The following is a 26,248-nucleotide window of genomic DNA, read 5'->3' as shown; positions in this document are numbered from 1 at the left end:
ATTCTCTAGGAAACAATTGAAGGAAAAGTATAAGGCATCGGTAAAATTTCTACTATGATTATAATGATTGGTTAGTGATAAAAATATTATGTGTTATATGAAAAATAAATAGTTTTGATTTTAAGCATTCATTGTTTAACAAATCAAATTAATTTTTTTTTAGGAAATTCATAAAAGGAAATTAACCTAAGTTAGAATCTTGAAAAATATTTATCGATTGTGATAATTGGATTAGGAATGAGAGAGACGCTAATATTACTTGCTCATAACGTTAATGAAAAAGTTTACAGTTTTACATTAGAGGTGAGGTTCCTTAATTAAAATGTTTAAAAAGTGGGTTTACTTTGTGTTGCATGAAAATTTTGCGAATAAACACTTTTTGACAAATTTTTTAATTCATATCCTAAAATACATTTTAAACATCTTATTATTATTATTATTATTATTATTATTATTATTATTATTATTATTATTATTATTATTATTATTATTATTATTATTATTATTATTATTATTATTATTATTATGTATATCCATCCAGTAATTATATATATGTGTGTGTATATATGTATATATATATATATATTATGTAGATCCATCCAGTAATTATAGAGGTGTATGTGTGTATATATTAATAAAGGTAGGAATGTAGAATGCCTAAATTAATTTTTAAAGCTTTTCTGTCTCTTCCAAATAGAGATGGCAATGGGGCATATATGGGTTTGATCTACTCTACTCCATGTCCAAATCCATAATAAAAATCAAGATCTGTATCTGCTCCAGATCCGTCATGAATCCATATTTTTCACTCCATATCCAAATCCAAAAAATAAATAAATATCTATATCTGCTCCAAATCCGAAAAAAAAATTAAAATCCAAATCTGCTCTAGATCCGTCATGAATTCTAAAATTCAGTAATAAAAAATTAATAATTTTTTAGATTGAAAATTGAAGGCTCAAATGTATTGATAACAAATAAATTATATAATTTTTCTCAAAAATATAATAAATATTGTAGTTTATACTTTTACACCAAAACAACAAATAAGAAAGATAATAAAATATTATTCAGAAGTAATTGCAGGAGTAATATCAATCTAATATTTTATTGTCTCCTTCATCATTATAATATCAACGATACACCTACCCTCATTCCTACAACATTAGATAATGACATATAAATTAAATATAATTTATATTCAGTCCTTTATTATTTTTATTATGGCCATATTTGACTAAATATATGAATAACTATATTCCTTAAAAATTCTTTGGTCAATATAATAAAATAAATTGCCAGGTTATATTACTTGATTTGCAATTTGAATATTGCATGTATATGCTATGGGGCTAGCTGACCTTTAAATTTACAAAACTAACCTTTAAGTTGTAAGAGTTTAAATGTATGATAAATACTACTAATATGCTATGAATAAAATTTATTATCGTGATAATTCCACAATTGTTAAGAAACTTTTAAAATAAAATAAAATAAAAAGATGAGTGGATATGGATATGGATTTAGATATTAAGATAGATCCAGATCTGCTCCAAATCCATCTTAGATCCGCACATCGATATCCAAATCCGATCCAAATCCATTTTAAACCGATCCAAATCCGATCATATCTAAATCCATATCCATATCCACTCATCTTTTTATTTTATTTTATTTTAAAAGTTTCTTAACAATTGTGAAATTATAATGATAATAAATTTTATTCATAACATATTAGTAGTATTTACCATACATTTAAACTCTTAAAACTTAAAGGTTAGTTTTGTAAATTTAAAGGTCAGCTAACCCCAAAGCATATACATGCAATATTCAAATTGCAAACCAAGTAATATAACCTGGCAATTTATTTTATTATATTGACCAAAGAATTTTTAAGGAATATAGTTATTCATATATTTAGTCAAATATGGCCATAATAAAAATAATAAAGGACTGAATATAAATTATATTTAATTTATATGTCATTATCTAATGTTGTAGGAATGAGGGTAGGTGTATCGTTGATATTATAATGATGAAGGAGACAATAAAATATTAGATTGATATTACTCCTGCAATTACTTCTGAATAATATTTTATTATCTTTCTTATTTGTTGTTTTGGTGTAAAAGTATAAACTACAATATTTATTATATTTTTGAGAAAAATTATATAATTTATTTGTTATCAATACATTTGAGCCTTCAATTTTCAATCTAAAAAATTATTAATTTTTTATTACTGAATTTTAGAATTCATGATGGATCTAGAGCAGATTTGGATTTTAATTTTTTTTTTCGGATTTGGAGCAGATATAGATATTTATTTCTTTTTTGGATCTGGATATGGAGCGAAAAATATGGATTCATGACGGATCTGGAGCAGATACGAATCTTGATTTTTATTATGGATTTGGATCTGGAGCAGAGTAGATCCAACCCATATCTGCCCCATTGCCATCCCTACTTCCAAAGGCCAGTTAAAGAAACTATTTCAAATATATCTAATAGTAATTAAAATTATGGATTTTAAATTATTTGTGAACAAAGCATATTTTGTAACACTGGCCCCTCCAAAATCCAAATGGAGTAGTTAAGTAGCCAATTTAAAATATTTATGCTTTTTGTTTTTAAAATTTAAAAATACCACCAACAAGTAAACGGGCCGGGTTAATCGGCTATAACGGGTTTAAATCTTTAAATGATATGATTCGATAAACTCAGTTTACAAATTTTCCTTTGTTTTCTCACTAGCCAATCAAGCCTATTACACAATACAAAACTTAACAGCGTGATCAAGGCAACACAAAACGACGCAACATACATAAGCAATGGCATCACCATCATCGACACAAACACAAAGTCGGAGCCCCGAAATCCGGAAAGATCCGGTTAACAACCGGTGGGTGATTTTCTCACCCGCTCGAGCTAAACGACCCACTGACTTCAAAGCGAAATCCCCTCAAAACCCGAATTCCAGTTCCTCTTGTCCGTTCTGCATAGGCAACGAGCACGAGTGCGCACCCGAGATATTCCGGGTCCCGCCTGACCCGAAATCTGATTGGAAGATCCGGGTCATTCAGAATCTGTACCCTGCACTGAGCAGGGACATTGGGAGTAAAAAGGATGGTGGCCCAGATGGCGAAATGAGGTGTACGGGTGATTTGGGTCGGGTTGTCACCGGGTTCGGGTTTCACGATGTTGTGATTGAATCCCCGGTTCATTCGGTTCAGCTGCAGGATTTGGAGCCGAGAGAAGTTGGGGAGGTTTTGCTTGCGTGTAAGAAGAGGATCGAGCAGATTAAAGAGTATGATTTGATTAAATACGTACAGGTTCTTTTTTTTTTTCTTTTAAACCCTCAATTAGGTTTAAATTTAACTATTGTTATTATTATCATTTTTGTTTACTTTCACGTTATGTTTGCAGCTTAATTGCTCAGTGATGAGTTTTTATTGACGAATTCTGAGTAGGAGTGTTGTAGCTTTTATTCCATAGTTGTTGTACACTGGAATCAGCAGATGAGCTATTGGTATACGTCAATTGCGGGCATTCAAAATTAAATAGAAGCATAATAGTTAACAAACACGCCCTTTGTGCTTAGTGGTATCTGTTTTCTAGTTACAGCTATACCCTTTGTGTTTAGTAGTATCTGTTTTCTGTATGTGTGTGTGTGTAAAGTACAAATGCAGGCTTATCTGAAATATATAAACCGCAATAACTTTGACATCTTTTGATTTGCTGATGATAATCATATGGTGTTCCTGGCTGAAGTCTGTAGGTTTCTGTGTTTTAATGGTTCAGGCTGATTCCATGATTCGTCCCATTTATTTCCTTTAAATGACGCCGATGGTCTACAGAATGGTCTTTATCTTGCAAACATATTTTAATAAGTTCTTACACTGCATGTGACTTCTTTTATGATTTGCTCCTTTGCTTTGCGGAAATGGAATGGAAGTATGGTTTGTTTTGTTTTGAAATTCCAACAAGTTTTATGTTGTGAGTAAATGCAATTTCCCTCACCCATTTCTCCCCAACCTATATTTCCATTATATGTTTATTTATAATGCAAAACCCCCAGTGTTTTATTGTCTTGGTAATGAGTCTAACAACTTGGTTACGCTGCAACTGGTGAGACTTCAAGGAGTTGACTTAGATGGTCAAAGAGATGCGCTAGTTAACCAATGTCCCAATGTCTCCACTCCTCGAGTAATTGAGTTTTCTAGCAGAAGAGTGGTATAATAATATTAACCTTTCACTCCTTTACTAAATTACCATATATAAGTTGGGGCCACAACTTGAGTTCAAGCTATAAATAGCATATTGGGCAATGGTTACTTATTCCTTTAATCTTATTGGTAAAACTTCTTTTCAATCTGGGAATCATTTTGAGGTTCCGTGTAAGATAACACCAACCTCCAACACCTCATAGTAATATAGGTTGCATACAAGTTTAAACTCTCGCCAGGTCCCGCGTATTTCCTATTTCACATTTCTTGTCTCAAGAAGATAGATGTTTCTCCTATTAGTGCTCAGGCCATCCTGCCTCTACTTGTATGATTTCAGCTGCAAGTAAGGAAAATATTTGATCAAGTAAAATTGTTGATTAAAAGGGAAATTGAGGGCATGGCCATTCTTGAGTTTTGCAGTTTATAATTGTTTAGGTGGACTGTGTTCCAAAGGGAAAAAGTCATATGTGCTTATTTTTCAAGTTTGAAAGGGATGCTTTACTATCAAATTTTCACCTGATTATAATATCTGATTTTCAATTTTATTCATACCACACATTTATTATATGCTATATAAGTAATAATTAGACACTATTAGACCTGAGCACAGTTAAACTTCTGGTGATTGTGAAGATGTAAGTTTGCTTTCATGTTCATATGTTTGTTGCTTTGCTTTTGTCAATAGTTTGTGGTTTTAAACCTCTGGTGATCGTGAAGAAGTTAGTTTGCTTTCATGTTCATATGTGTGTTGCTTTGCTTTTCTCAATAGTTTATGTTTTTAAATATCTGGTGATTGTGAAGATGATAGTTTGCTTTCATGTTCATATGCGTGTTGCTTTGCTTTTGTCAATAGTTTGTGTTTCAAACTAATGTTGGTTTTATGCATTCAGGTGTTCAAGAACCATGGTGCTTCAGCAGGAGCATCAATGAGTCATTCTCACAGTCAATTACTGGCACTTCCAGTCATTCCACCCACCATCTCTGCAAGAATTAACAGTACGAAGGAATATTTCGATCAGACTGGAAAATGCTGTCTTTGTGAAGTTCAACCCAAGGACCTTCAAATAGATGTTACTACACATTTTATTTCCATTGTTCCTTTTGCTGCCACATTTCCTTTTGAGATATGGATTATTCCCCGAAATCACTCTTCTCATTTCCATGAGCTAGATAACGAGAAGGTGAGTTTCGATGCTTCTGATTCTCTGTTTTTGTAGTTGCACCAATGAATTGATTTTGTGTTTGATTGTCAGATATTTAATGCAATTGTTAACTCAAGACATAGGTTCTTATGGTTCTCCTAATACTGGGAACACTGTGTTAAATGGTGTGGTTTGAATGCTTGCTCGTAAACTATGCCTCATATGCTTTCGGGGTTATATTTTTATGAAACATAGTTTAAGTGTGCAGATGTCATATAATGTCAAATCAGCCTTTATCAATTTTTTGGGGGGCATATTCAGCATTCTGTTGTGGAATCTGAATTCTTACACCAATGTTTTATGTACAATTTTGCAGGCTGTTGATCTCGGGGGTTTGCTGAAACTCACGCTTAGAAAGATTTCTGTGCAATTGAATAACCCGCCTTTCAATTTCATGATCCAGACAGCTCCACTTCAAGCCATTGATACTCAGTTAGCCTATATACACTGGTTTTTACAAATCGTACCTCAATTAGCCGGTGTTGGGGGTTTCGAAATCGGTACAGGTTGTTACATAAATCCTGTTTTCTCTGAGGATGCTGCTAAAGTTATGCGGGAAGTTAATGTTCCAAAGTAGGCATGAACAAATTCTAATTAATACCGGAAATAAAAAAATCATAGTTTCAAGTGGAATACAAGTATTTTTTTTTTGAATACTGATTAATCATCATATTACTGCATTACACAGATATTTACAACTGTTATTATAGCAGATATATTACACTGATATTTACAATCAGAAATACATGATTGGGACTTATATTATTATATTGAATTCTGTGAAGTACATGCCCAGACAAATAATCCCTTACAGAAGAGGGATGTCCATACTCCACTCGTATTGCACGAGGGAGAGGAAATTTTTTTGAAATATTAAACGAATAAGCACGTTAGCTCTCACAAATATTTTTGTGGAGGCTTGAACCGCTGCCCTGCCCTCACAATGTTTGTGAGGGCAGCAGCCCACCACTCCGACCAAGGCCGAAGTGGCAAGTGGAATACAAGTATTACCATTGGAATAAGGAGATCTCCTGGTTACCATTTGAAATGCCTGTAATCTCTCAAATCTCAATATATTGATGATTTGTTTGCTGAGAAAAGTGAAGCATATTCTTTCATAAGGCTGCTCTAGCAAAAGTTGCCCATGTGTCGTCAGATTTGTTTCCTTTAAGGCCGTCCGAGGCATCCAACTTCTAATAATGCAATTATGCAGTCTTCAACGTGAAGCTAGAGTCTGAAAAGAAGCAGAATTTTTTTTTTTTATTTTAAAGAAAAAAATCAATAATGTTAGCATTTCTTTTTTCTTTTAAACCTTTCATTAATCTGATATTTTTGAAAAAAAAATGTTTTGAAAATATTACACAATGGAAAATTGTTATGGAGCAACGTGGACAACGTGCTGTGGAGATATTTAAAACAAACTTATGGTCTTGTCGGGCTGGCGTTGTGCTTCTACCTATTTTTAGAACATAGCATTTACAAGTGCTTTTGCTACCCGCAAATTAATTTTATATTTGATAATAAATTATTATTATTATTTTTTTAAGTTTAGATAGGGATGAGAAATTTCACGTGTAAAAAACCAACTTTAGCTCGGGTCATTATCATTGTAAAGCACATTACAATTACACTGTGGATTAAATGCGGTGGCAAATGATAAAGGCTGTGTTGCCAATCTCATTCAATAAATAGGGTAGTTAATTATTTATTTTAATGCTTGTTTAGTATGGATTATCTAATCACTATAAGTGTTTATTTAATCTTATATTTTTTTTATTTTGCAAATTTTATCAAGTACTCACTATAAGTTTCATGACATATTAATTTACAACCAATATTTTTTGACAATTATATTTTGCCACCAAAATAGCATTTAATTTGTGAATCTTTCAATTTTTTTTATTATTTTCTTGCTCCTCAAACAAAAATCTATGGGTAATAAACTTCTTTATAAAAATCAATGAATTAAATAGAATATTTTTAGGATTATGATGTAAAAGTTTTAGTATGAGCATAAAAGAAAAAAGCCAGATGATATTTTCAAGATGTGTTTTGTTCATAATCAATAAATAGAGAATTTGAGAAAAAATGAAGTGTGTGAGTTTGATAAGAGAGAAAATACAAGACCTTTTTTTTCTTTCTTTCTTTCTTTCTTTCTTTTCTTTTTAGAGAGAAACAATAATATAGTTTGAAGTGAGATAAAATAGATGTGAGATATATTAGAGTATTGTCCTTTAATGTAATTGTAATAGAAGAGGGATTTTAAAAGGATTTTTTTAGAGGAGTGCCAATAGTCTAACTCTTATTTTACCACTAAAATCTTAATATTGTTAAAAAAATTTCTTAGGTCATAAGAGATATTTCAGGAATTTCAAACTGAAACTATTTTCTAATTCTTTTACAAATTTTTATTTTTATTTTCCCAAACATCCAATTTATGAGTCTTTTTTTCTTTATTTCAATTATTAGAATTTTATTATATTACAATATCCTCAAAACAGAATTTTAGATTTTCCTATAGAGTAATGGTAATTGATTTTTTTTCATGCATCCATAAACAAACTAATTCATAATATTATTTTCATTTGTACAATCAAATTTCACCATATTAAACTCAGTTATATTACAAATACATATCACCATATTAAGCTTAATAATTATTAAACCAATTAAATATAGTAATATGAAATAATATCATGAATTATTTTGTCTATGGATGCACGAAAAATTTTCAATTACTATCACTTTGTCAGAATACTTATATTTTATTATGATAATATTTTAATATAATGAAATTCTAATAACTGAAATAAAGAAAAAAAGGGCTTATAAATCAGATGTCTAGAGAAAAAAAATAAAAATATGGATAAAAACTAAGAAAATAACTTCATTTTAAAATTCCTTAGACACCCTTATGACCTTAGAATTTTTTTGACATTATTAAGGTTTTGGTGGTAAATGATAATAGCCGAACATTAGGTTGTATAATGTATTTGTCAGAAAACCTTGCTAGTGAATTGATCTATTAGGAAACTTTTTGTGGGTATTTAGTAAATAAGCTATTTGCTTCTATTAGTAATACCTCAAATTTTGAACTTTTGAGAATAGATGTTAAGTTTTTTTAAATATTAAAATGATCTAAAATATTTTTTACTTATTTGACAATCTTACTTTATGATTGGTTTGACATAGTTAACTTACTAGTCATAAGTGTTTATTTAATACTATAAGTACTTTTTAAATTTTGTTGTTGTTGTTTATTTATTTATTTTTTTGAGTTTTCGAAAATTAAATAAACTATTTTACCTCTATTAGTAAAAACTTAAAATTTGGACTTAGGAGTAAATGTTGAAAAGATTTTAAATGTTAAAATGTCTAAAATATTATTTACTTAATCAACAATCTTATTTCATTCATTTCATAATATAACTTTAAAAAACTTGCCTATATAATTAATTTTATAATTTTTAATAAAAAATTTCATTGACAACCAAACAACTAATTTTTTTATATTTTTTTTGTGAAAACTTTGCTTATAAAAGCTATACCAATAGAAGCTCTACTTAAATAAACTCTATTGAAAAAGTTATATTAAATGGAGTGTTTATCGTAATATAATTTTAAAAAATTTGTCTATTAAAAACTCTTATTAACAACCAAATAAGTAAATTCTTTTAGTGAAAGCTTTACTATTAAAAATTGTACTTAAATAATATCTATTCTAAAAAAATACCAAATAGAGCCTTCGAGTCTTATCAATTTAACCAAAAAAATTTCAATTTCACTAGGAAACTCTCTTTTTCTTTTTTCTGTTTTTTTGGAAAGATAAAAATATTTACTCAAAAGAGTTTTAGATAGATAAATGTAAGATTTAATCAAAAAAATTCCAAATTTTGTACATTGAAGTTTTCATATTCACTATTCAATTAAAAAGACAAAAGGGAAGATCGCAAGCTAGAGGGCCAAGCACAAATCACGTAGGCCCAAATTCGCAATCAAGAAGCATGAAAGAGACACGCCCGGTGCAAGAAGAAACTAGAAAACCTACGTCATCACTATATTTATAAAAATCCATTTTTTAAAAATTTTATTAAAAAAAAAAGATGAAAAGCCCTTATTCTATATTTAATAAAGTGGTCACAAACCACAACACGAGTTAAAAAATTGACTAAAATCGAATGCCAAAGAAAAAAAAAATCACAGAAAAATACAAAATGGAAGAAGAAAAGAAAAAGAAAAAGATCTTTATATTTATGGAGCCCCGTGGAGCTACTTGAATCACCATTTTCACTCAAATGAAACAACCTAAGAAAAGTACATCGAATTAATTTAGTTTTTATTGCATATAAATAAATAAATAAATAAATAAATAAAAATAAATTGGCTGTCTCTTAAACCCCAAGAATTGGGTTTTGGCGGCTACCTCTTCTCCAAGCACCTCTTCTTTCCAATACACACAAAAATCTTCTCTTTCTAGGGTTTCTCTCTCTCTTCATCAAGACCTCACTTTCTCTCTCTTCATCGACACCGTAAATTTCATCATGGCTACCGTTGCTTCTTCCTCTGATCGTATCCTTTCTCGGTTTCCTCATCTGGGAACTTCTTTGTTTTTGTAAATATGTACTCACTTTGCACATACATGCGTAGTCATCCTAGTTTTTTAGCTTCTTTTGTTGTCTTTTCAGTTGTTTAATGATTGAATATTGGTTTCTGAGTCTTAAATTCTATATTGAATGAGCTCTTTTATGTGGGCTTTCCTTTGTTTATGTGTAAAAATAAGTTTTTTTCTTTTCTCTTTTTTTCCTTTGAAGTATATGTATTTGATTCTGTATTCAACGTTTAAATAATGTTTCTTGAATGGTAAATTCTATGGTGAGTGGGGTTTTTTTTCCCCTTATTTGGGGTTTTGGGATTCATGTGTAAAGATGACTTTTTGGAAATATCTTTTCGTTATTTTGCGCCTCAAGTGGATGAAATCTTTTTCTTGGTCTGTAAATTATGTACTGAATGGGTTAGATTATGGGTTGTTGGTAGGGTTTATGTATATAGACTTATCTCGAGTGTCCGTGTGTTATCTTGGTTGTTGAGTTTTGATTATTGGTTCCTGGATACTGGTTTGTGTTTTGGATGAACTCATGTATCTGGGCTTTGGTAGGGTTTCTGCATACACACATGTTTTGGAGTCTCTGTTTGTTATTTTATGCTATTAGTGGATGGATATGTTTTGTTGATTGTAATCTTTGTGCTGGGTGAGTTCACATGTGTGGATTGTTGCTTAGGTAGAAGACTTGATTTTTGTGTTCATTCTATATGATATGTTTGAATACAGTCACTTCTTCTTAATGGGGTTTTTTAATTTTTGGTGCCTAGAACAGAGGATTTCTTTTTGCTTGTGAAGACATTGTATATTTGGTCATGAGGTACTCAGTTATTTACATTTAGGTATTATTTTTCTTTGAGTCTACATGTTTTGGGGAAAGAACGGAAAGTAAGAGAAATGGAGAAAAGAAGATATTGGCGGATAAATTTTTTGGAGACTAGGATTTCTATATTTCCCAAAATCAGCATAGGCTTTTCTTTGGATTATATGATGGTGGAAGGAAAGAAAGAAACCTAAGTGCCTCCATTAAGTTATTGAAATCCCACGCAAATAGAAAACAAACAATCATGAAAGCCAAATCATTGTTATGTAATTTGCTTCTTTCTGATGCTGTTGATATGTGGATGAAACAAGAAATTATTGTTTAATAATTGTTATTGGGATTGTGCTATGAGATGTTTTCTTGCATATTTAGTGTTTTGTCTGGATAGCATAGATTCTAGTTTACCCTTTTATAAATATGAAAGTCCCGTAGTTAATTATTAAATCATGGTTGTTGTACTTGTTTTCCTTCACTCTTATTGTCACAGAAGCTGCTGATTTACTGCAGAATTTTTCATTGGATTCTGAGACCAATGCAGTTGCAGGTCATGAGTATGGACACAAGGTATTCTTTGATTCTTACGTGATTACATTATTGTTTGAACAGTGGATGTGTTAAACTAGAACGCTTGATCAATTTATTTGCTTAATTTGTTGTTATAGCTTTTGCAATTAAAGCATTGGCCTATTAATGTGAATGACGTGGCTGGTAGTGTAATCAAGCCATTTGTTGGTCTACAAACCCTTATGGGTGAACTGTGGTTTCTTATCCCAAAAAAAAAAAAGAAAAAAAAGATGAAAACAACTTATAGGTAAACTCAAATGTAAGCTGTTGTCCTTGCTTGTTTCTGTGAATTTCATACAATCAATGAGGTGGGCAGTGAGGATATCTTTATTATATGGTTTATATATAGGCATAAGCTTTCTAGAGTTGAAGAGAGAAATTGTTCACACTGCATCACAGCATTCAGTTTTATGGGTTTAACAGGGGAAGTATCATTCTGTTGTAGTACTCACCCTTCCTGAGGTTATGGTGCGAAGGTAATCAGTGGAATGGCTTCTCTAGAGATGTAATTCCTCCCAAGCTTCAGTTGGCTTATGAGTCTACCTTTTTACCCCTATATGTTTATGATTATGCTACTTAGCTTGAAGAAGAAATTAGAATGACTCAGTTTTTCTCGCCCCAACCCTATCAATCTATCATTTTCCATTTTGATGTCCTTTTTACAGAAAAAGATTGTTGTAGTTGTTATTTGTCAGCACAAACATTTGTTGAAACTTTTTAACTGAGGATCTGTAAATTTTTGAAAAGCTTTGTGCATTGTCTTTGTTCAACAGTCAGTTAAAACTGAGTCTTCCAAGTGGTTGCTTTCTGACTCATCAATAATTTTCAGTGGAGCTTTGACCACTTAATTTAACAAGAATTTAGTTCTTATACTGGGTCATTAGTTTTTCATTCTTGCTAGGTCTGCGGTTTGGAATTTTTCTGGATAAATATTTTCTGTTATATTTCTTGCTGAGTTGGTGCTTTCTTCTTTACTGATAGGGCCTTGGTGATAATGGATCTGTCATTTACTCCCAAAACTATGGTTATACACCATACGGAATATATCCTTCTACTGGTGATGTTCAACTGCAAGGGCTACAACAATACCATTATCCAAGTCCTTATTACCAGCCTAACCAAGGCAGTGCTTCTCAAGGTGGGGGTTCAACTTCTGTCATGGCAGACAAAGTGTCTTTGTCTGTTGAATCAAATAAAGACAACCCCATGGCTAATGGTCCTGGTGTGAGTGGAAATGGTAGGTCGAAGCCACAAAGACCAAATTATCAGTACCCATATTTAGACCCAAACAGTTCTCATGGAAGAGGAGGCTTATCAACAGTGGTTCCTTCTCCTAGTTATCAAGATCCTGGATATAGTTTTGATGGTATTCATTCACCAATTACTTGGTTAGATACCTCAATATTTGGTGGTGGGCAGTCCAAACATAATGCAAATGCAGGATATACTTCACCGATATCGCATTCCAATAATTTTCCATCTGGGAGGAATCAGAATCATCGTCCCCATCTTGCGGTATGTTGGCACTGTTTGTTTCTGATATGTGGTGGATATCAACTAAAGCTGTTTTCTTTTCTTTTCTTTTTTTTCTCCAAATAATATAAAATGTATCCTAATCCAGTGAACTTTTTGTGATAAATTTATTGATCTCCAAGTTTGACAATTTGTGCAGAATTTTCACCACACAAGACCCACAAGCGATGCTTTTGGTTATATGAGTCAGATGTATGCAAACAACCCAATGTATGGCCACTATGGAAACACATTTCGAGCTGGTCCTGGCTATGGATCATTTGGTTATGATTCCTGGATAAGTGGGCGTGGATGGTATCCTGTTGATAGTAAGTACAAACCCAGGGGTCGTGGCTATGGTGCTTCTGGCTCTGGCAAGGAAAATGTGGATGGCTTGAATGAGCTGAATAAAGGACCAAGGGCCAAGGGTTTCAAAAACCAAGAGGGGTTTGATCCTGCCACTGTAGCAGCTAAAGGACAGAACCTTAAGTCTAGTGAGAGCACTCCTGAGGATAATCTACCTCTTATTCCAGATAAGGAGAAGTACAGCGGCGAAGATTTTCCCGAGAGTTACTCAGATGCAAAGTTTTTCATCATAAAATCCTACAGTGAGGATGATGTTCATAAAAGTGTTAAATATAATATGTGGACCAGCACGCCTAATGGCAATAAGAAGCTTGATGCAGCATATCGTGAAGCCAAGGAGAAGTCCAGTGACTGTCCTGTATTTCTGTTATTTTCTGTGAGTACAATTACTTTGGACTCCTCTGCCATGTTCAGTTAGCTAGTGTGCAAATTTGAGATGTTCTTCTAAATTGTGCTTTACCCATTCTATTTCAGGTCAATGCCAGTGGGCAATTTGTTGGTGTAGCAGAGATGGTTGGCCCTGTTGACTTTGACAAAACTGTGGAATACTGGCAACAGGACAAGTGGGTTGGCTGCTTTCCTTTAAAGTGGCTTATTATTAAGGATGTACCAAATAGTTCATTAAGGCATATAACACTTGAAAACAATGAAAACAAGCCTGTCACTAATAGTAGGGATACCCAGGAGGTTTGTCCATTTTTGTTTTTGTCTTTGATTTTCATTCTGTTGCTTCTTTGTTTTGTTACCCAGAAGCATAAATGTTTTTAGGTCATTGTAGGTTAATTTTGAGATAGGCATTCAGATTCTAAAAATTTTTAAGAGCCATTCAAGCAAGAGATGCATCCTAGATGATTTTGGGTTTTATGAGGCTCGTGAGAGGATAATGCAGCAAAAGAAGGCGAAGCAACACCAGTTACAGAGACAGGCAAGACATGCCCCTTTCTACTATTTAGATCCAAATTTGTTTGGTATAATGTCCCTTTGTGTTTTTCCTGACCTTTCTTTATCGAAGACTTGAGTTGCGTTTCATTTCTAATTTTTTTATAGATTCTACCTGTGGTGCTTTTTATTTGCTATTCGAGCCTGATGGGTATATTTTTCTTTTATGTTTCCTCATCATCTCCCTGAAACTTCAATCTTCCTAAACAGGTATCGGATGGGAAGCCTAGTGACGTTATAATTGATGATAAAGACAAAGACGCGGCTTCAGCAAAAGATAGAGTGCAAAAATCGCAAGAAGAAACTTTGGTAAAGGAACTAGCACTGATTGAGACAATTGGAGATGTGAAGAAGTTGGAGGAGAATGGATCAGCTGCAACGGTAGAAGATGCTGTAAAAGGTGCCAAATCAGCTGTATCGTCTGGGAAGAAGGGTACTTCTAATGGGGTTGGAAGCGCATGCTAATTTTTTGTGTTCTGTTGTCTTCTATTTTTTATTTCCCCTCTTTCTTTGATTTAGAATAGAATTGAAGTTGGTTAGTTTGATGATATTAGGTTTCATCTTACAAGTTTAGCTATTCCATAAGGTGTGTAGGGGACGGGAGCCGTCTCAGCTTTCTTATACATAGTTGTTTGCGAGACAGGATCACTGCTCGAAACCTAAAAGATTACTTGACATGTCTTCTGTTCCGATACCCGTTTAGTTGCTTCTATTTTGATTCTTAGTTTTGATGGAAAACGCGTTTCTTTGCTTCCTCTTTGTCCTCCCATTAACCCATTTTCATTGTTCTTTCTCTTGTATTTTTGCAAGGCATTGTACTGCTCTTTTCCGTATCAGCTAAGGATGGATACCTCATTTTCTCCATTTTCATTATATGCTTGTTGGGTTCTTTAATCCTCTTCAGTAAAATGCGCTATTTACCATCATATTTTCAAATAAAATTAGGATGCAGTCCTTTTAATTATTGTCTTTGCGCTAACTGGTAATTATACAATCATATTTGAAAAATGATGCACATTTTCTGGAATAAGCATTCGTTGTTTAGCTTCTTCTAAACACAAGCATGCTGCACGCCTGAGCATATAACAATTATCTTCTAAATACATCAGTCCATGGTCCTTCCCTGTACCAATGCTAATAAATGGCGGGAACTGTTTTATGTTAATGAGTAGTGTGAGTTTTTTATACACTTTGTAAAAACTATTGCGACACAATAATATTAGTGGATGAAAATAGAATAAAAAATTATATGGTCGTGTGATATTTTTGTATCTTATTGTTATTGTTATGTTAACTTATATAAGTGTTTATTGCCTACCACAATCGTATACTAAATACGTTACATTTTTACAAGTATATTCTAAGGTAGAGTTTACATTTTGAAAGTTATTATTAAGAGCAACACAAATGAACCATTATTATTAATAATATAATATAAAATTAATATTTTCTTAAAATAAACTATTGATTATTATTAATTACTAATATTAAATAAATATAATACTATTATTTTTAAATAAATATAATAATATTATATTTTCAAATAAAAATAGTGTATAGTAATATTATTAATTCTCAATGAGTATAATAATACTATTTTTAAATAATTTTAACTTATAATCAATGTAAATTATTATTTTTAATAAATATAATAATATTATATTTATTTTATTATAAGTGTAAAAAGGAAAGAGGGGGGAGTGGATTCTCACTTCCACCTCCCCCCAGGAGAGTGAGAATTCTATTCTCCACTCCAAAAAAAGGTAAGCCCTATAGAGTGAGATTCATATTCCTCCCTTAAAATTAGTAAATAACACTGAAGGAAGAGGAATTCAGACTCCTCGCTCCTACTCTAGTACACGACATAAATGCATCAATCTAAGGTTCTTCCCCTTCTGACCAAAATCCTTCAAAAGTTTATTCCAAAATATAGTGCATTGAGAGTTGATCTATTTTTCATTTTACAACACTCTAAGAAAATTTTCATATTGGGGTATACAAAAAAAAAAATTATTAAGTTGAAGCAGATATTTGGATGATAATTTTTTATTTAAGAAAAAAGTTTTATAATCCATTCTTTTTTTATTAATAGTCTCAAAGTTGAAGTAGATATTCGGATGATATTTTTTCATTTAAGAAAAAAATCTTATTTGTATTCCATTAAATAATTTGAAGATACGTGATTGGTTAGAAGGATTTTTTTTTTTATTGGGGTTAGAATGATTCGAACTCGGGTATCAACTGAGAAAAAAACTGCTTGATCCTAATAGGGAATTAGAGATAGCTTTTGACATTCGTGGAAATAACCGGAACTTTTGTCAAAACTTGGATGTTTGGAATTTGGATAATAATCTCCCAAAATTAATTATTATCATTGTTGGGTCCTGGTTTTGGGCCTCTCTTCTAATTTGGAGTTCCGGTCTAGTCCAAAGTATGCGGGTCGGGTTTCGAGCTCCTCCTCCCCGTCCCCCTTTACACTGAAAAGTTCTAGGGCACTCTTTTTAGAAGTTCAAATAAACAAAACAAAGCGCACACTCTCTCACTCAAAGAAAAAACCCCATTTGGCTTCTAGGGATTTCGGGTTTATTTCTCCTCTCTCTGAATCAAAACCTTGTAAAAGAGAAAAGAAAAAAGAAAAAATCAAGTGACGAAGAGAAAAAAAAAATGGGATTTTCAATGCAACCGTATGGGATACAGTCAATGCTCAAAGAAGGGCACAAGCACATGTCAGGTCTCGACGAAGCTGTGCTAAAAAACATCGATGCTTGCAAACAGCTTTCTACTATCACTCGCACTTCTCTTGGACCCAATGGTACTACTACTTCCGGATCACTTCATTCTTTTACTTTTGCTGTTTTTTGAACTAGGTGTTTTTGTGTTTGTGTTTTTAACTTCTAGTTTTTGTAAAGGTTTGAACTTTTTTGACTTACTTTACCGTGCTGATGAATGTGGACCAGTGGGTCATTTTTGGCTTTTGTGTGACTAGATTTCGGTGATAGTGTTGATTTGTTGCTACTTTGCAAAGCGTATCAGAGGGATCTGTTTTATGATTGGCATTGTGGGACATATGTTGATTTGTTGCTACATCTGTTTTATGGATAGACCTACATTCAATGCTCTTTGGAGTTATAAAAACATTAGATAAAGTTTATGTAGATTAATTTCTTATGTATTTTATCCTCAGGTATGAATAAGATGGTTATCAATCATTTAGACAAACTTTTTGTCACAAATGATGCTGCGACTATTGTTAATGAACTTGAGGTTCAGCATCCTGCTGCCAAGCTTTTGGTCTTAGCTGGAAAGGCTCAACAGGAAGAAATTGGTGATGGGGCCAATTTGACAATCTCGTTTGCTGGGGAAATTCTACAGGGTGCAGAGGAGCTTATAAGGATGGGCCTACACCCTAGTGAGATCATCAGTGGATACACTAAGGCGATCAATAAGGTTTTCGAGTGCCTTGCCTCACTCGGAGTACCATTTCTTAGACGGAATAACTTACCAATGCAGTTTCTGATTTATTTTTTTGAAATAATTGCAGACCATTGAAATCTTAGAAGAACTGGTGGAGGAAGGTTCTGAAAATATGGATGTTAGAAATACGGAGGAAGTTATTTATCGAATGAAGGCTGCTGTTGCTAGCAAGCAATTTGGCCAAGAGGAGATTTTGTGTCCGCTTATTGCTGATGTAATTATTTGAGTGTACCTTGTTGTTTATTGGATAGTTAGCTCTTTCTCTTTTCTTGTGTGAAAGTTGTACTTATTATTTTTGTTGCACTACAGGCATGCATCCAAGTTTGCCCCAAGAACCCAGCCAACTTTAACGTTGACAATGTTCGTGTTGCAAAACTTCTGGGAGGAGGTTTGCACAATTCTACAATTGTTCGTGGTATGGTTTTGAAGAGTGATGCTGTTGGAAGTATCAAGAATATGGAGAAGGCAAAGGTGTCCTTATTTTCTTCTCCTTTTCTCTCTTCTGTTTGATTTAAGTATCCTAATGAATCTCTGCGGTTGCTTTTTATATTTCTTTCTCCCTCTCACTGTCTATTAAAGTTGGTGCATGCTGTCATCCTTTTGTTACGTGATAGGGATTGAGTTTGGTAGTCTGGTGAGCAATTGTTTTTTGGCTTTTGTTTTCATTTAAGGTGTACATCTCAGGGAGCTGAGGCCATTGTCAGAATAGTTTTTTTATTCCCATCCTCCCCCACCCCCCCAACCAAAAACACCTATTTAGCAGATGTGACTTGATGAGTGGAGTTACAGCTATAATTATGTCAGTGTTTTCAGCTCATGATGTAAATATTATCTCAAGGATTTTTGTCTTTTAACTACGGTGTTCAATGATATTAGCAGAAGATAAGGTCAAGGGTAGGTCAGTTGAGATATTACAGGATAGTAGTGATACATACTAGAGATTTTTGTTGCAGGATAATAGCAAGAGATATTAGATATAGTTGTAGTGGGAAGTCATCGGATGTAAAGGGTAGGTCAGTTGAGATATTACAGGATAGTAGTGATACATCCTAGAGATTTTTGTTGCAGGATAATAGCAAGAGATATTAGAAATAGTTGTAGTGGGAAGTCATCTGACGTAAAGGAGCCATCATCATTAATAGATTTATAATGAAATTATTTTATGGTTCTGAAGAAGGAATTTGAAATTTTGGGAGAAGTTAATATATTTCTGGAAGATCATATATAAAGTGATCCTGTGTTGGTTTCATTTCATTATATCAATGTGCTTCAGCTGTTTTTTTTTTGGGTGTGTGTGTGTGTGTTTCTTTTCAAGTTCTGTTAATTTCTGGTTATTCTTGTACTTTATTCGCTTGTTAGTTAAGAGTGTAGGTGTAAAGTGGAATTCATTTTCATCGTGGTTTTGTTTGTTTGAGTTTGGAACTTTTTCAGGTTGCGGTGTTTGCTGGTGGTGTTGATACCTCTGCGACTGAAACTAAAGGAACTGTTCTTATTCACAATGCTGAGCAGGTAAATATAGAGAAACATCTATTTTCGATGCCTTTCGATTCTTTCCTTTATGACATTGTGGGACATATGTATGTATGTATGTTTATCTCATTTCAGGCTGTCTTTTCTTTATTTACTTGGTGAAAGCCATTAATTTATGTGTTACTGTTGATGGGCACTATTACATGAACTAGTTATTTTCTTATGATACACTCTAAACAGTTCTGTATATAAGTAATAAACATAAATTTATTGCAAATTGACATTTTTTATTTTTTATAACGGTTACATGAGATATTCACTGGGAATAAGCTATATTTTCTCATTTTTCACCTTCAAATTTGTAGTATCATGTGCTTACATGATTGTTTTTATGTAGCACAATAATTTCGGTAGTAATTGTCTATATTCACTTGGAACTACAGTTGCTTTCCTGGTTTTAGAAATGATTTGTAAAGCTCCATTTCATGCTATAATGCTAAACTGTTTCTCTTGGTGCTGTTTTTAGCTTGAGAATTATGCTAAAACTGAAGAAGCTAAAGTTGAAGGACTCATCAAAGCTGTTGCAGAATCGGGTGCCAAAGTAATTGTTAGTGGAGCAGCAGTTGGAGAAATGGCATTACATTTCTGTGAACGTTACAAGTATTTGAAGTTTCCATTTTTTGCCCTTATTTGTCTTCATCTGTGCATAAGAGTTTAATTTAGTCTTCATTGCACAAAGTTGCTCCATAATACTATCTATTTGTCTATTTATTTTTATTACATAATGCAACTTTTCAGTCGCTTTTTCGATTTTATTCTGGAGCCTTCTTAAGTGTCTCAGTTCTTATTTTCATGTTCTCGATTGAAGGCTCATGGTTTTGAAAATCAGCTCAAAGTTTGAATTGCGAAGATTTTGTCGTACAACAGGTGCTGTTGCTATGGTAAGCATAATTCACAGTCCCTCTTGATTGTGCGATAAAACTGTTTTGATTGTTCCCTAACTTTTTTGTCTTTCCTCCAACAGTTGAAGCTTTGTCAACCAAACCCAGATGATTTGGGATATGTTGATTCTGTTTCAGTTGAAGAAATTGGTGGAGCTAGGGTATGTTTCAAAGAGCTCAATTTAGTCATAGTTTGATCTATTTCTGTTGTATCTATTAATTTTGATTATGTTGGCCTATCTTTTTTATGAATGATTGTGTTATGTAGGTAACTATTGTAAGAAATGAAGGAGGAGGAAACTCTGTTTCCACTGTGGTTTTGCGAGGAAGTACTGATAGTATATTGGATGACCTTGAAAGAGCTGTTGATGATGGAGTAAATACATATAAGGTGGGTTTTGTAGATTGCTTGACCTTTTTTTCCTACCATTCTGATGTTTTTGTAGTGTTCGTTGAATTGTTCATCTGGAATTGAAGTTGAGAACGATGACGTCAGCGTTTAGTGTTTTCTCAGGCAATGTGCAGGGACAGTCGCATTGTACCTGGAGCTGCAGCTACGGAAATCGAGTTGGCTAGAAGATTGAAGGAATTCTCTTTCAAAGAAACGGGGTAGTTTATTTTTTTATTTTTGTTAATTTTAGTAGTATACATAATTAGATTTGGTTGAAGCTTTACCATTTGTGGGAGAAAAGAACGATGCCCATCAATGAACTCTTCATTTCTATTCAATTGAATGTAAAAGAATGCAATAGCAAAGAGAAAGACATCTCTCCCTCTCTACCCATTCCTCATGTACGTCATTGTATGTCAATGAGTACTCGTGGAGTGAAGCTTATGGGCATTGACTCTGAATCTATGTGAAGTTTATGGGTTTTGAATCTTAATTCTTCATATGAAATAAATAAAAGATTTTGAATCTATTAAACCACCAGATGTTCTGACATGTTTGTCCTTTTCTTTTTTTTTGGGGGGGGGGGGGGTTGTTTCCAAAAATGTTGGATGTCAATGATGAGGTAGATGATGCTAGTCTGGAATGTTTGTGCTTGACTTAGAAATTTTAATTCTTACTGCAAGCTGCATACAGTAGTTTCCTGAGACTTTGGGTTCATAAAATTGTTAGTCTGTTGGGTTGAATCATGATAAGTCTTGTTGTTTCATAGAATATCCTATGTTGGACACAAAATCATATGGGTGCAGATTCTATGAAACACAAGTTTATTTGGCTGTAGCTTATGCTGCCTAATTTGAATATTTCATCTAATCAGTTCTAAGTTATGTACTATTTGCTTTTCTTTGGTATTAAAAATATAAATTTTCTTCGTCAACTATTAATTAAAAAAGGGTTGTATTAACTGAATTTCAGTGGGATCTGGCACATCATACATCCCCGGCCTAAGCCCATAGGCTGGTTCACTATTCACATATTGTTGTGATCCATTCTGTTTTGTTTGAATTGATATGAACTTTGAGAATTTATTGATATTTAATTTTAAATGGCTGTGCAGATTGGATCAGTATGCAATTGCTAAATTTGCTGAAAGTTTTGAGATGGTACCTAAGACTCTTGCTGAAAATGCTGGGCTGAATGCAATGGAGATAATATCTTCTCTATATGCTGAACATGCGTCTGGCAAAACCAAAGTGGGCATTGACTTGGAGAATGGTGTTTGCGCAGATATTTCAACCATGAATGTCTGGGATCTCTATGTCACCAAGTAAGCTGCCTTTTCTGTCTTCTGGTTCTTCTTGTGGTGCAGTGCAACTTTTATTGCTCTTTCTCTCATCTGTGATGCCTATTGTATTATGTTCTAGAGATGCTTCTTTCATGACACTTGAAATGGGATATTCTTATTAAGAAAGTACTTAAAATGGGATATGTTGAATCCCAAGGGGAAAAAGGGTTGAATGGAATCCTGAGTTATCAGGTTTGCCGATTCTTCTTTTTGCATCACATTTGGTGTGTATCTTGTGTGTTTGTATGTGTGTACATGCAAGTGTTTTGCTATGCATCTATACTAGCTTAATTTGAGTCTGCTTTTGGTGGAAACTGTGGTTGGAGGGGATAAGTTAATGTAGGCAGGTTCTTTCATGACTAGCAGCTACAAGTTGAAGGTAGAGAGAAGGAAAAATTGGTAGCAACTACTATTTTGAAAGTAGATAGAAGGAAAAATTGAGAGGAAGCTGTCTGCAGTCTGCACCAGATTGTGTGTTTCCATGATTTGTGATTATAATTTATAAATTCAGTGATGTCTTGTCCCACCTTTTTGGATTGAGAACTTTCCCCACTCCCCTGCCCTCCTATTATGATCTTTTCACTTCATTATCCTCTGTCATGGTTAACATTTAAGTGGGTTAAAATTCTGAAGGTTCAGGGTTAGTTTGATGGTCAGTATTTTATATGCCTACCAAACATTGTTCTCATTATAGATGAAATGGTTGTAATTGTTTTCTTTGATTGTTTCACAGGTTCTTTGCTCTCAAATATGCTGCAGATGCTGCCTGCACTGTGTTAAGGGTAGACCAGGTACTAAAAGATTTGATCATTAATCGAGATTGCTTGTTTACCCGTTGCTTAAATTGTTCTTTCTCATGTAAGTGGTTATGCTCAATCTTTAGTCGTAAACTGACTATTTTAGTAGACAGCATGTTAGAGTACTTTTAGTTACACTTTCTCTTGTATAATATTTAGTCCCAAAATTATTTTTGATTGATAAAAAATAATTATTTAAATTTTATATAAAAATAAATAAATGACCTGGTTTGGTAAATTCAATTATTATTTAAATTTAGTTGCTTTGTTATTTCTGTAGACATAACAAAGGTGACAAATATAATCAACAACATGCATTTATAAGTTGTGGCAAAGTATTTCACAGTCAAATGACAACAAATAAGAGAATGTTGTGATAAAATTCTTATTAACAACATGCTTTTTAAAATGTTGCTGAAGTGAAACTTGTATAATAAATGGGGCTGGTCGTTGACAGTTTTAGAGGACCAATAGCTCAAAGGGTAGTTACTAAACTTCAAGTTGCCATAGCATCTCAACTTGAGGCATGTCTTCATTTAACCAAAGTAGTTGATAGAGGGATTGAGAAATTTGTGATGTAACAGATGAAGACTGAAAGGACTAATGAATGTTTCATTAAGAACAACTAAATGAATGTTGGTGCCCCTCATTGGTTTCCCCTAATTGTCTTATCATGTGGACAAACCTGTTATGATTATTAGGACTGGAAGTTTTTGTTAGTTAATTTGCCTGAATTCATGAGCTTCTGTACTTCATGCTGCATGCGAAATCACAGTATTAATGACTTCAATGAATTATAAACATCAATGTGAATCTGTATTGAATCTGCTTCACACTTTTCATTAACTTAATCAGGCTGAATGTGTATCACTATTTTCTATTGCAGATTATAATGGCAAAACCAGCAGGTGGTCCAAGGAGAGATCAGCAGCCTGGAGGGGGGATGGATGAGGACTAGTACTACTGATAGCAATTGATTATTTCTGTACCTTGTGTAATCCCTTTGGGCAGGTTCCTCGAACTTGATTCGGGAGCTTTAGTTCTTTCTTAATTGCCAAAATTTTGGCCAGAAAAGTTTTGTTCACAGCTGAAGAAATGCTAACAATGCCTGTATATGCCACATTTTCTGCGTGAAGATTGTTGTTGAAGTTGGGCCGTGATCTGTGATTTCTTGTGTCAATTTAGTTTTGAACGGAGAATATCTCGATGCTCTCCTTTCAGGCTTCAGCTACTTTCTGCATTAATCTCAATGATTTTTTTAATTTTAGTCATTTTTGCTTTATACTTCATATTTAAATGAATATTCCGGTGTCTACTGCGTCAAGAGTGAGGTTGCATTACTACTGCGAAGAAACTAGAATCAGTTTAATATAACAATTTAGTCCTAGGATGTATGTATGTATGTATGTATGTATGTATGTATGTATATTATTTGTAATATTAATATTCATGATGTTCCATAGATGGGTATAGATTAATCGGATTGTTACATGGGTGACGCATTGCCTCAAATTTTCTCATTACTGATTTGTTTACTTAGCCGGTTGAAAAATTGCCTTATTGAGAGAGAGACGTGAAAGTGGTGGTAATTGATGAGTAAACTTTTTACAGAGAAAAAAAAAAGTGCTAGTATGAAGCCAAATTACACATGCAAACAAAAGCTGATAGTGAAACCAAGGATGAGCTTACGTATGACTATCTGTGTGGAAGCTGTTAAGTTTTCTTCAACCCATCAATGGCTTCTCTTTTTTCTTTCTCTCTTCCCAAGCCAAACATAATCAAGGCTTCCTCGGCTTCTGCTGCAACAACAGTTGTCATTCCAGAGAATCTTGATGAAAAGTTCGGAAGAAAAGGCATCAAGTTCTCGGAGTCCAACAACATTCCAATTGTGGAGTTGACAGTCAGAAATGGGAGCTCTGTAAGGCTGAGTATTCCTGACGCTCATGTCACTTCGTATAAGCCAAAAGTTGAGTGGAAAGATGATGGCTTTGAGGAAGTTCTTTACACAGTTGGAGGAGCAGACTCTGGTGCTAAGGCCAGAGGTGGGATTGGTTTAGCCATCAATGATGCTTCTGAGGCTGGCTCTAAAGGGTCTCTTATCTCTTCCTCTCAATGGACTGTCAAGGATGTTGATTCTGATGCTATTGATGCACTTCAGGTATCTGTCAGAATTTTTTCTTGAAACTAGTTCAGGTCTTACTATCATTTGGCAAGAAAAGATGCGTAAAATTCGGAGACAATATTAGTCTTCTGAACTTTAAGATTGAATTCTGCATGGTATGGATAAGTTCAAGGATCAATTATTGGTATATTTACTGTTGGTTTTAGTAATAGTAGGATTGTTAAATGTCATAACATGAATGGGATGAAGCAAAAAATGGAATAGTTTATAACATGGTAAAACCTGTGCCGATAATTTTTTTTTATTTTTTTTTGATGCAGGTTGAATTGAGCTGCACCAGTGGAGCTCTTGATATAACTTATGTTGTGTCACTGTATCCATTGAGCATGGCAACAGCAGTTATAGTGAAGAACAATGGCCGAAAGGCTGTGACTCTAACCAGTGCCATACTCAGCCATTTATTGTTTAAGAGACGAAATGGGACCGGGATCAAAGGACTTAAGGGCTGTTCTTACTGCAAACACCCTCCTTTGTCTTCACCTTTTGAGCTTTTGCCTCCATCCGAAGCAATGAAGAACGACGAACAACAAGGCATTTGGAATGTGCAAGATGTTCCCATAACAGTATTGAAGGATAAGCTCAGTAGGGTGTATGCTGCTCCTCCAGCAGAAAGATCAAAGGCATTTTATTACACCCCACCTTCAAAATTTGAAACACTTGATCAGGTAACATCGACACTGTTACTGTTATTTCGAGTTACGGATCAGTAGGCTTCTACATTTAGTAAATTTAGTCAACACTATGGTTTGAACTTTGCAATTCTTCATTGCTTTGATCTTTATAATCAGGATACTAATGGAAAAGGCCGTAATTAGTGTTTTTACTAGCGTTAGTCTAAATTTAGCAAACACAAAGAGCTTCAAAGTTTGTCACTGTAGCAAGTTTGGTCCCAGGCTTCGATGCCGTACTTTTAATTATTTGGATACCAAACTAAACGGGTTACTATCTTTACGTTATTTACGTTTATGGTTTCCTTATTTCTTGCTGTTTTGGTTCAGGGACGCGAGCTCTTCTTCAGAATAATTCGGATTGGTTTTGAAGACATATACTTGGGCAGCCCTGGTTCCTTCTCAGAAAAGTATGGGAAGGACTATTTTATATGCACTGGTCCTGCGGCAATGCTGGTGCCTGTGGTTGTACAAGCTGGTGAAAAGTGGAAAGGGGCACAAGTTATTGAACACGATAACTTGTAATTACAATTTTCAGCTACATCAATAATTATTTCTATTTTTTTCTTCTCAATTTTCTCAGAGAATTTTTTTTTTCCTTCTCCCTTTCGGATAAAATCAATACTGTAATAAAAAGTTGAATTATATACTGAATGTCACGTGGAGATCTCTATGGCTTATGCTAGTAAGAAGGGCGTAACAATGTATTTGGAGCTGTCACCAAATACCATTTTCATTTTTCCAGCCCAGCA

General features: G+C 33.5%; 4 protein-coding genes across 7 annotated transcripts; all 4 read left to right on the top strand.

Annotated features, from left to right (window-relative positions):
• Positions 1–2,678: 2,678 nt before the first annotated feature.
• On the top strand, positions 2,679–6,060 carry LOC18048344 (ADP-glucose phosphorylase). Of its 2 annotated transcripts, none has more exons than XM_024189599.1 (3): positions 2,679–3,325; positions 5,116–5,406; positions 5,744–6,060. In XM_024189599.1, exons 1-3 carry the CDS (start codon positions 2,831–2,833, stop codon positions 6,002–6,004), a joined length of 1,047 nt encoding a protein of 348 aa, XP_024045367.1. In that variant the 5' UTR covers positions 2,679–2,830; the 3' UTR covers positions 6,005–6,060. The 2 variants fall into 2 exon arrangements, with proteins under 2 accessions (XP_024045367.1, XP_006443417.1); XM_006443354.2 differs by having other exon boundaries at positions 2,680–3,331.
• A 3,711-nt stretch (positions 6,061–9,771) lies between these two features.
• On the top strand, positions 9,772–14,985 carry LOC18048343. 3 transcript variants are annotated; one of them, XM_024188216.1, is made up of 7 exons: positions 9,772–9,996; positions 11,338–11,414; positions 12,396–12,929; positions 13,087–13,668; positions 13,767–13,979; positions 14,071–14,260; positions 14,442–14,559. In XM_024188216.1, the coding sequence occupies exons 1-7, from the start codon at positions 9,969–9,971 to the stop codon at positions 14,459–14,461; spliced, it is 1,644 nt and encodes a 547-aa protein (XP_024043984.1). In that variant the 5' UTR covers positions 9,772–9,968; the 3' UTR covers positions 14,462–14,559. The 3 variants fall into 3 exon arrangements, with proteins under 3 accessions (XP_024043984.1, XP_024043986.1, XP_006443416.1); XM_006443353.2 differs by having other exon boundaries at positions 9,774–9,996; positions 14,071–14,217; positions 14,442–14,985; XM_024188218.1 differs by lacking the exon at positions 14,442–14,559 and having other exon boundaries at positions 14,061–14,147.
• A 1,655-nt stretch (positions 14,986–16,640) lies between these two features.
• On the top strand, positions 16,641–23,873 carry LOC18048342 (T-complex protein 1 subunit theta). The gene is made up of 13 exons (XM_006443349.2): positions 16,641–17,043; positions 17,416–17,678; positions 17,773–17,919; positions 18,015–18,176; positions 19,137–19,214; positions 19,702–19,835; positions 20,044–20,116; positions 20,200–20,277; positions 20,385–20,507; positions 20,631–20,725; positions 21,622–21,831; positions 22,583–22,640; positions 23,533–23,873. Exons 1-13 carry the CDS (start codon positions 16,896–16,898, stop codon positions 23,602–23,604), a joined length of 1,641 nt encoding a protein of 546 aa, XP_006443412.1. The 5' UTR covers positions 16,641–16,895; the 3' UTR covers positions 23,605–23,873.
• Positions 23,874–24,282: 409 nt separating this feature from the next.
• On the top strand, positions 24,283–26,086 carry LOC18048341 (photosynthetic NDH subunit of subcomplex B 2, chloroplastic). Its single transcript, XM_006443348.2, has 3 exons — positions 24,283–24,804; positions 25,089–25,493; positions 25,827–26,086. The coding sequence occupies exons 1-3, from the start codon at positions 24,382–24,384 to the stop codon at positions 26,019–26,021; spliced, it is 1,023 nt and encodes a 340-aa protein (XP_006443411.1). The 5' UTR covers positions 24,283–24,381; the 3' UTR covers positions 26,022–26,086.
• The last annotated feature ends 162 nt before the right edge of the window (positions 26,087–26,248 follow it).

This window comes from Citrus clementina, unplaced genomic scaffold (genome assembly GCF_000493195.1).
Source record: "Citrus clementina cultivar Clemenules unplaced genomic scaffold, Citrus_clementina_v1.0 scaffold_3, whole genome shotgun sequence".
Taxonomy (NCBI): domain Eukaryota; kingdom Viridiplantae; phylum Streptophyta; class Magnoliopsida; order Sapindales; family Rutaceae; genus Citrus; species Citrus x clementina.
The sequence above is the reverse complement of the archived record's forward strand: the minus strand, read 5'-3'. Positions and strand labels throughout refer to the sequence as shown.

Bases quoted from the DNA above. Each gene is read 5' to 3' on its own strand.
- LOC18048341 (XM_006443348.2), top strand. From the start codon at position 24,382: ATGGCTTCTCTTTTTTCTTTCTCTCTTCCCAAGCCAAACATAATCAAG. The intron at 24,805-25,088 runs GTATCTGTCAGA...TTTTTGATGCAG, and splicing joins ATGCTATTGATGCACTTCAG to GTTGAATTGAGCTGCACCAG. The intron at 25,494-25,826 runs GTAACATCGACA...GTTTTGGTTCAG, and splicing joins AATTTGAAACACTTGATCAG to GGACGCGAGCTCTTCTTCAG.
- LOC18048342 (XM_006443349.2), top strand. From the start codon at position 16,896: ATGGGATTTTCAATGCAACCGTATGGGATACAGTCAATGCTCAAAGAA. The intron at 20,508-20,630 runs GTGGGTTTTGTA...GTGTTTTCTCAG, and splicing joins ATGGAGTAAATACATATAAG to GCAATGTGCAGGGACAGTCG. The intron at 21,832-22,582 runs GTAAGCTGCCTT...ATTGTTTCACAG, and splicing joins TGGGATCTCTATGTCACCAA to GTTCTTTGCTCTCAAATATG.
- LOC18048344 (XM_006443354.2), top strand. From the start codon at position 2,831: ATGGCATCACCATCATCGACACAAACACAAAGTCGGAGCCCCGAAATC. The intron at 3,332-5,115 runs GTTCTTTTTTTT...TTATGCATTCAG, and splicing joins ATTTGATTAAATACGTACAG to GTGTTCAAGAACCATGGTGC. The intron at 5,407-5,743 runs GTGAGTTTCGAT...ACAATTTTGCAG, and splicing joins ATGAGCTAGATAACGAGAAG to GCTGTTGATCTCGGGGGTTT.
- LOC18048343 (XM_006443353.2), top strand. From the start codon at position 9,969: ATGGCTACCGTTGCTTCTTCCTCTGATC. The intron at 11,415-12,395 runs GTATTCTTTGAT...CTTTACTGATAG, and splicing joins GTCATGAGTATGGACACAAG to GGCCTTGGTGATAATGGATC. The intron at 13,980-14,070 runs GTTTGTCCATTT...AGGTCATTGTAG, and splicing joins ATAGTAGGGATACCCAGGAG to GTTAATTTTGAGATAGGCAT.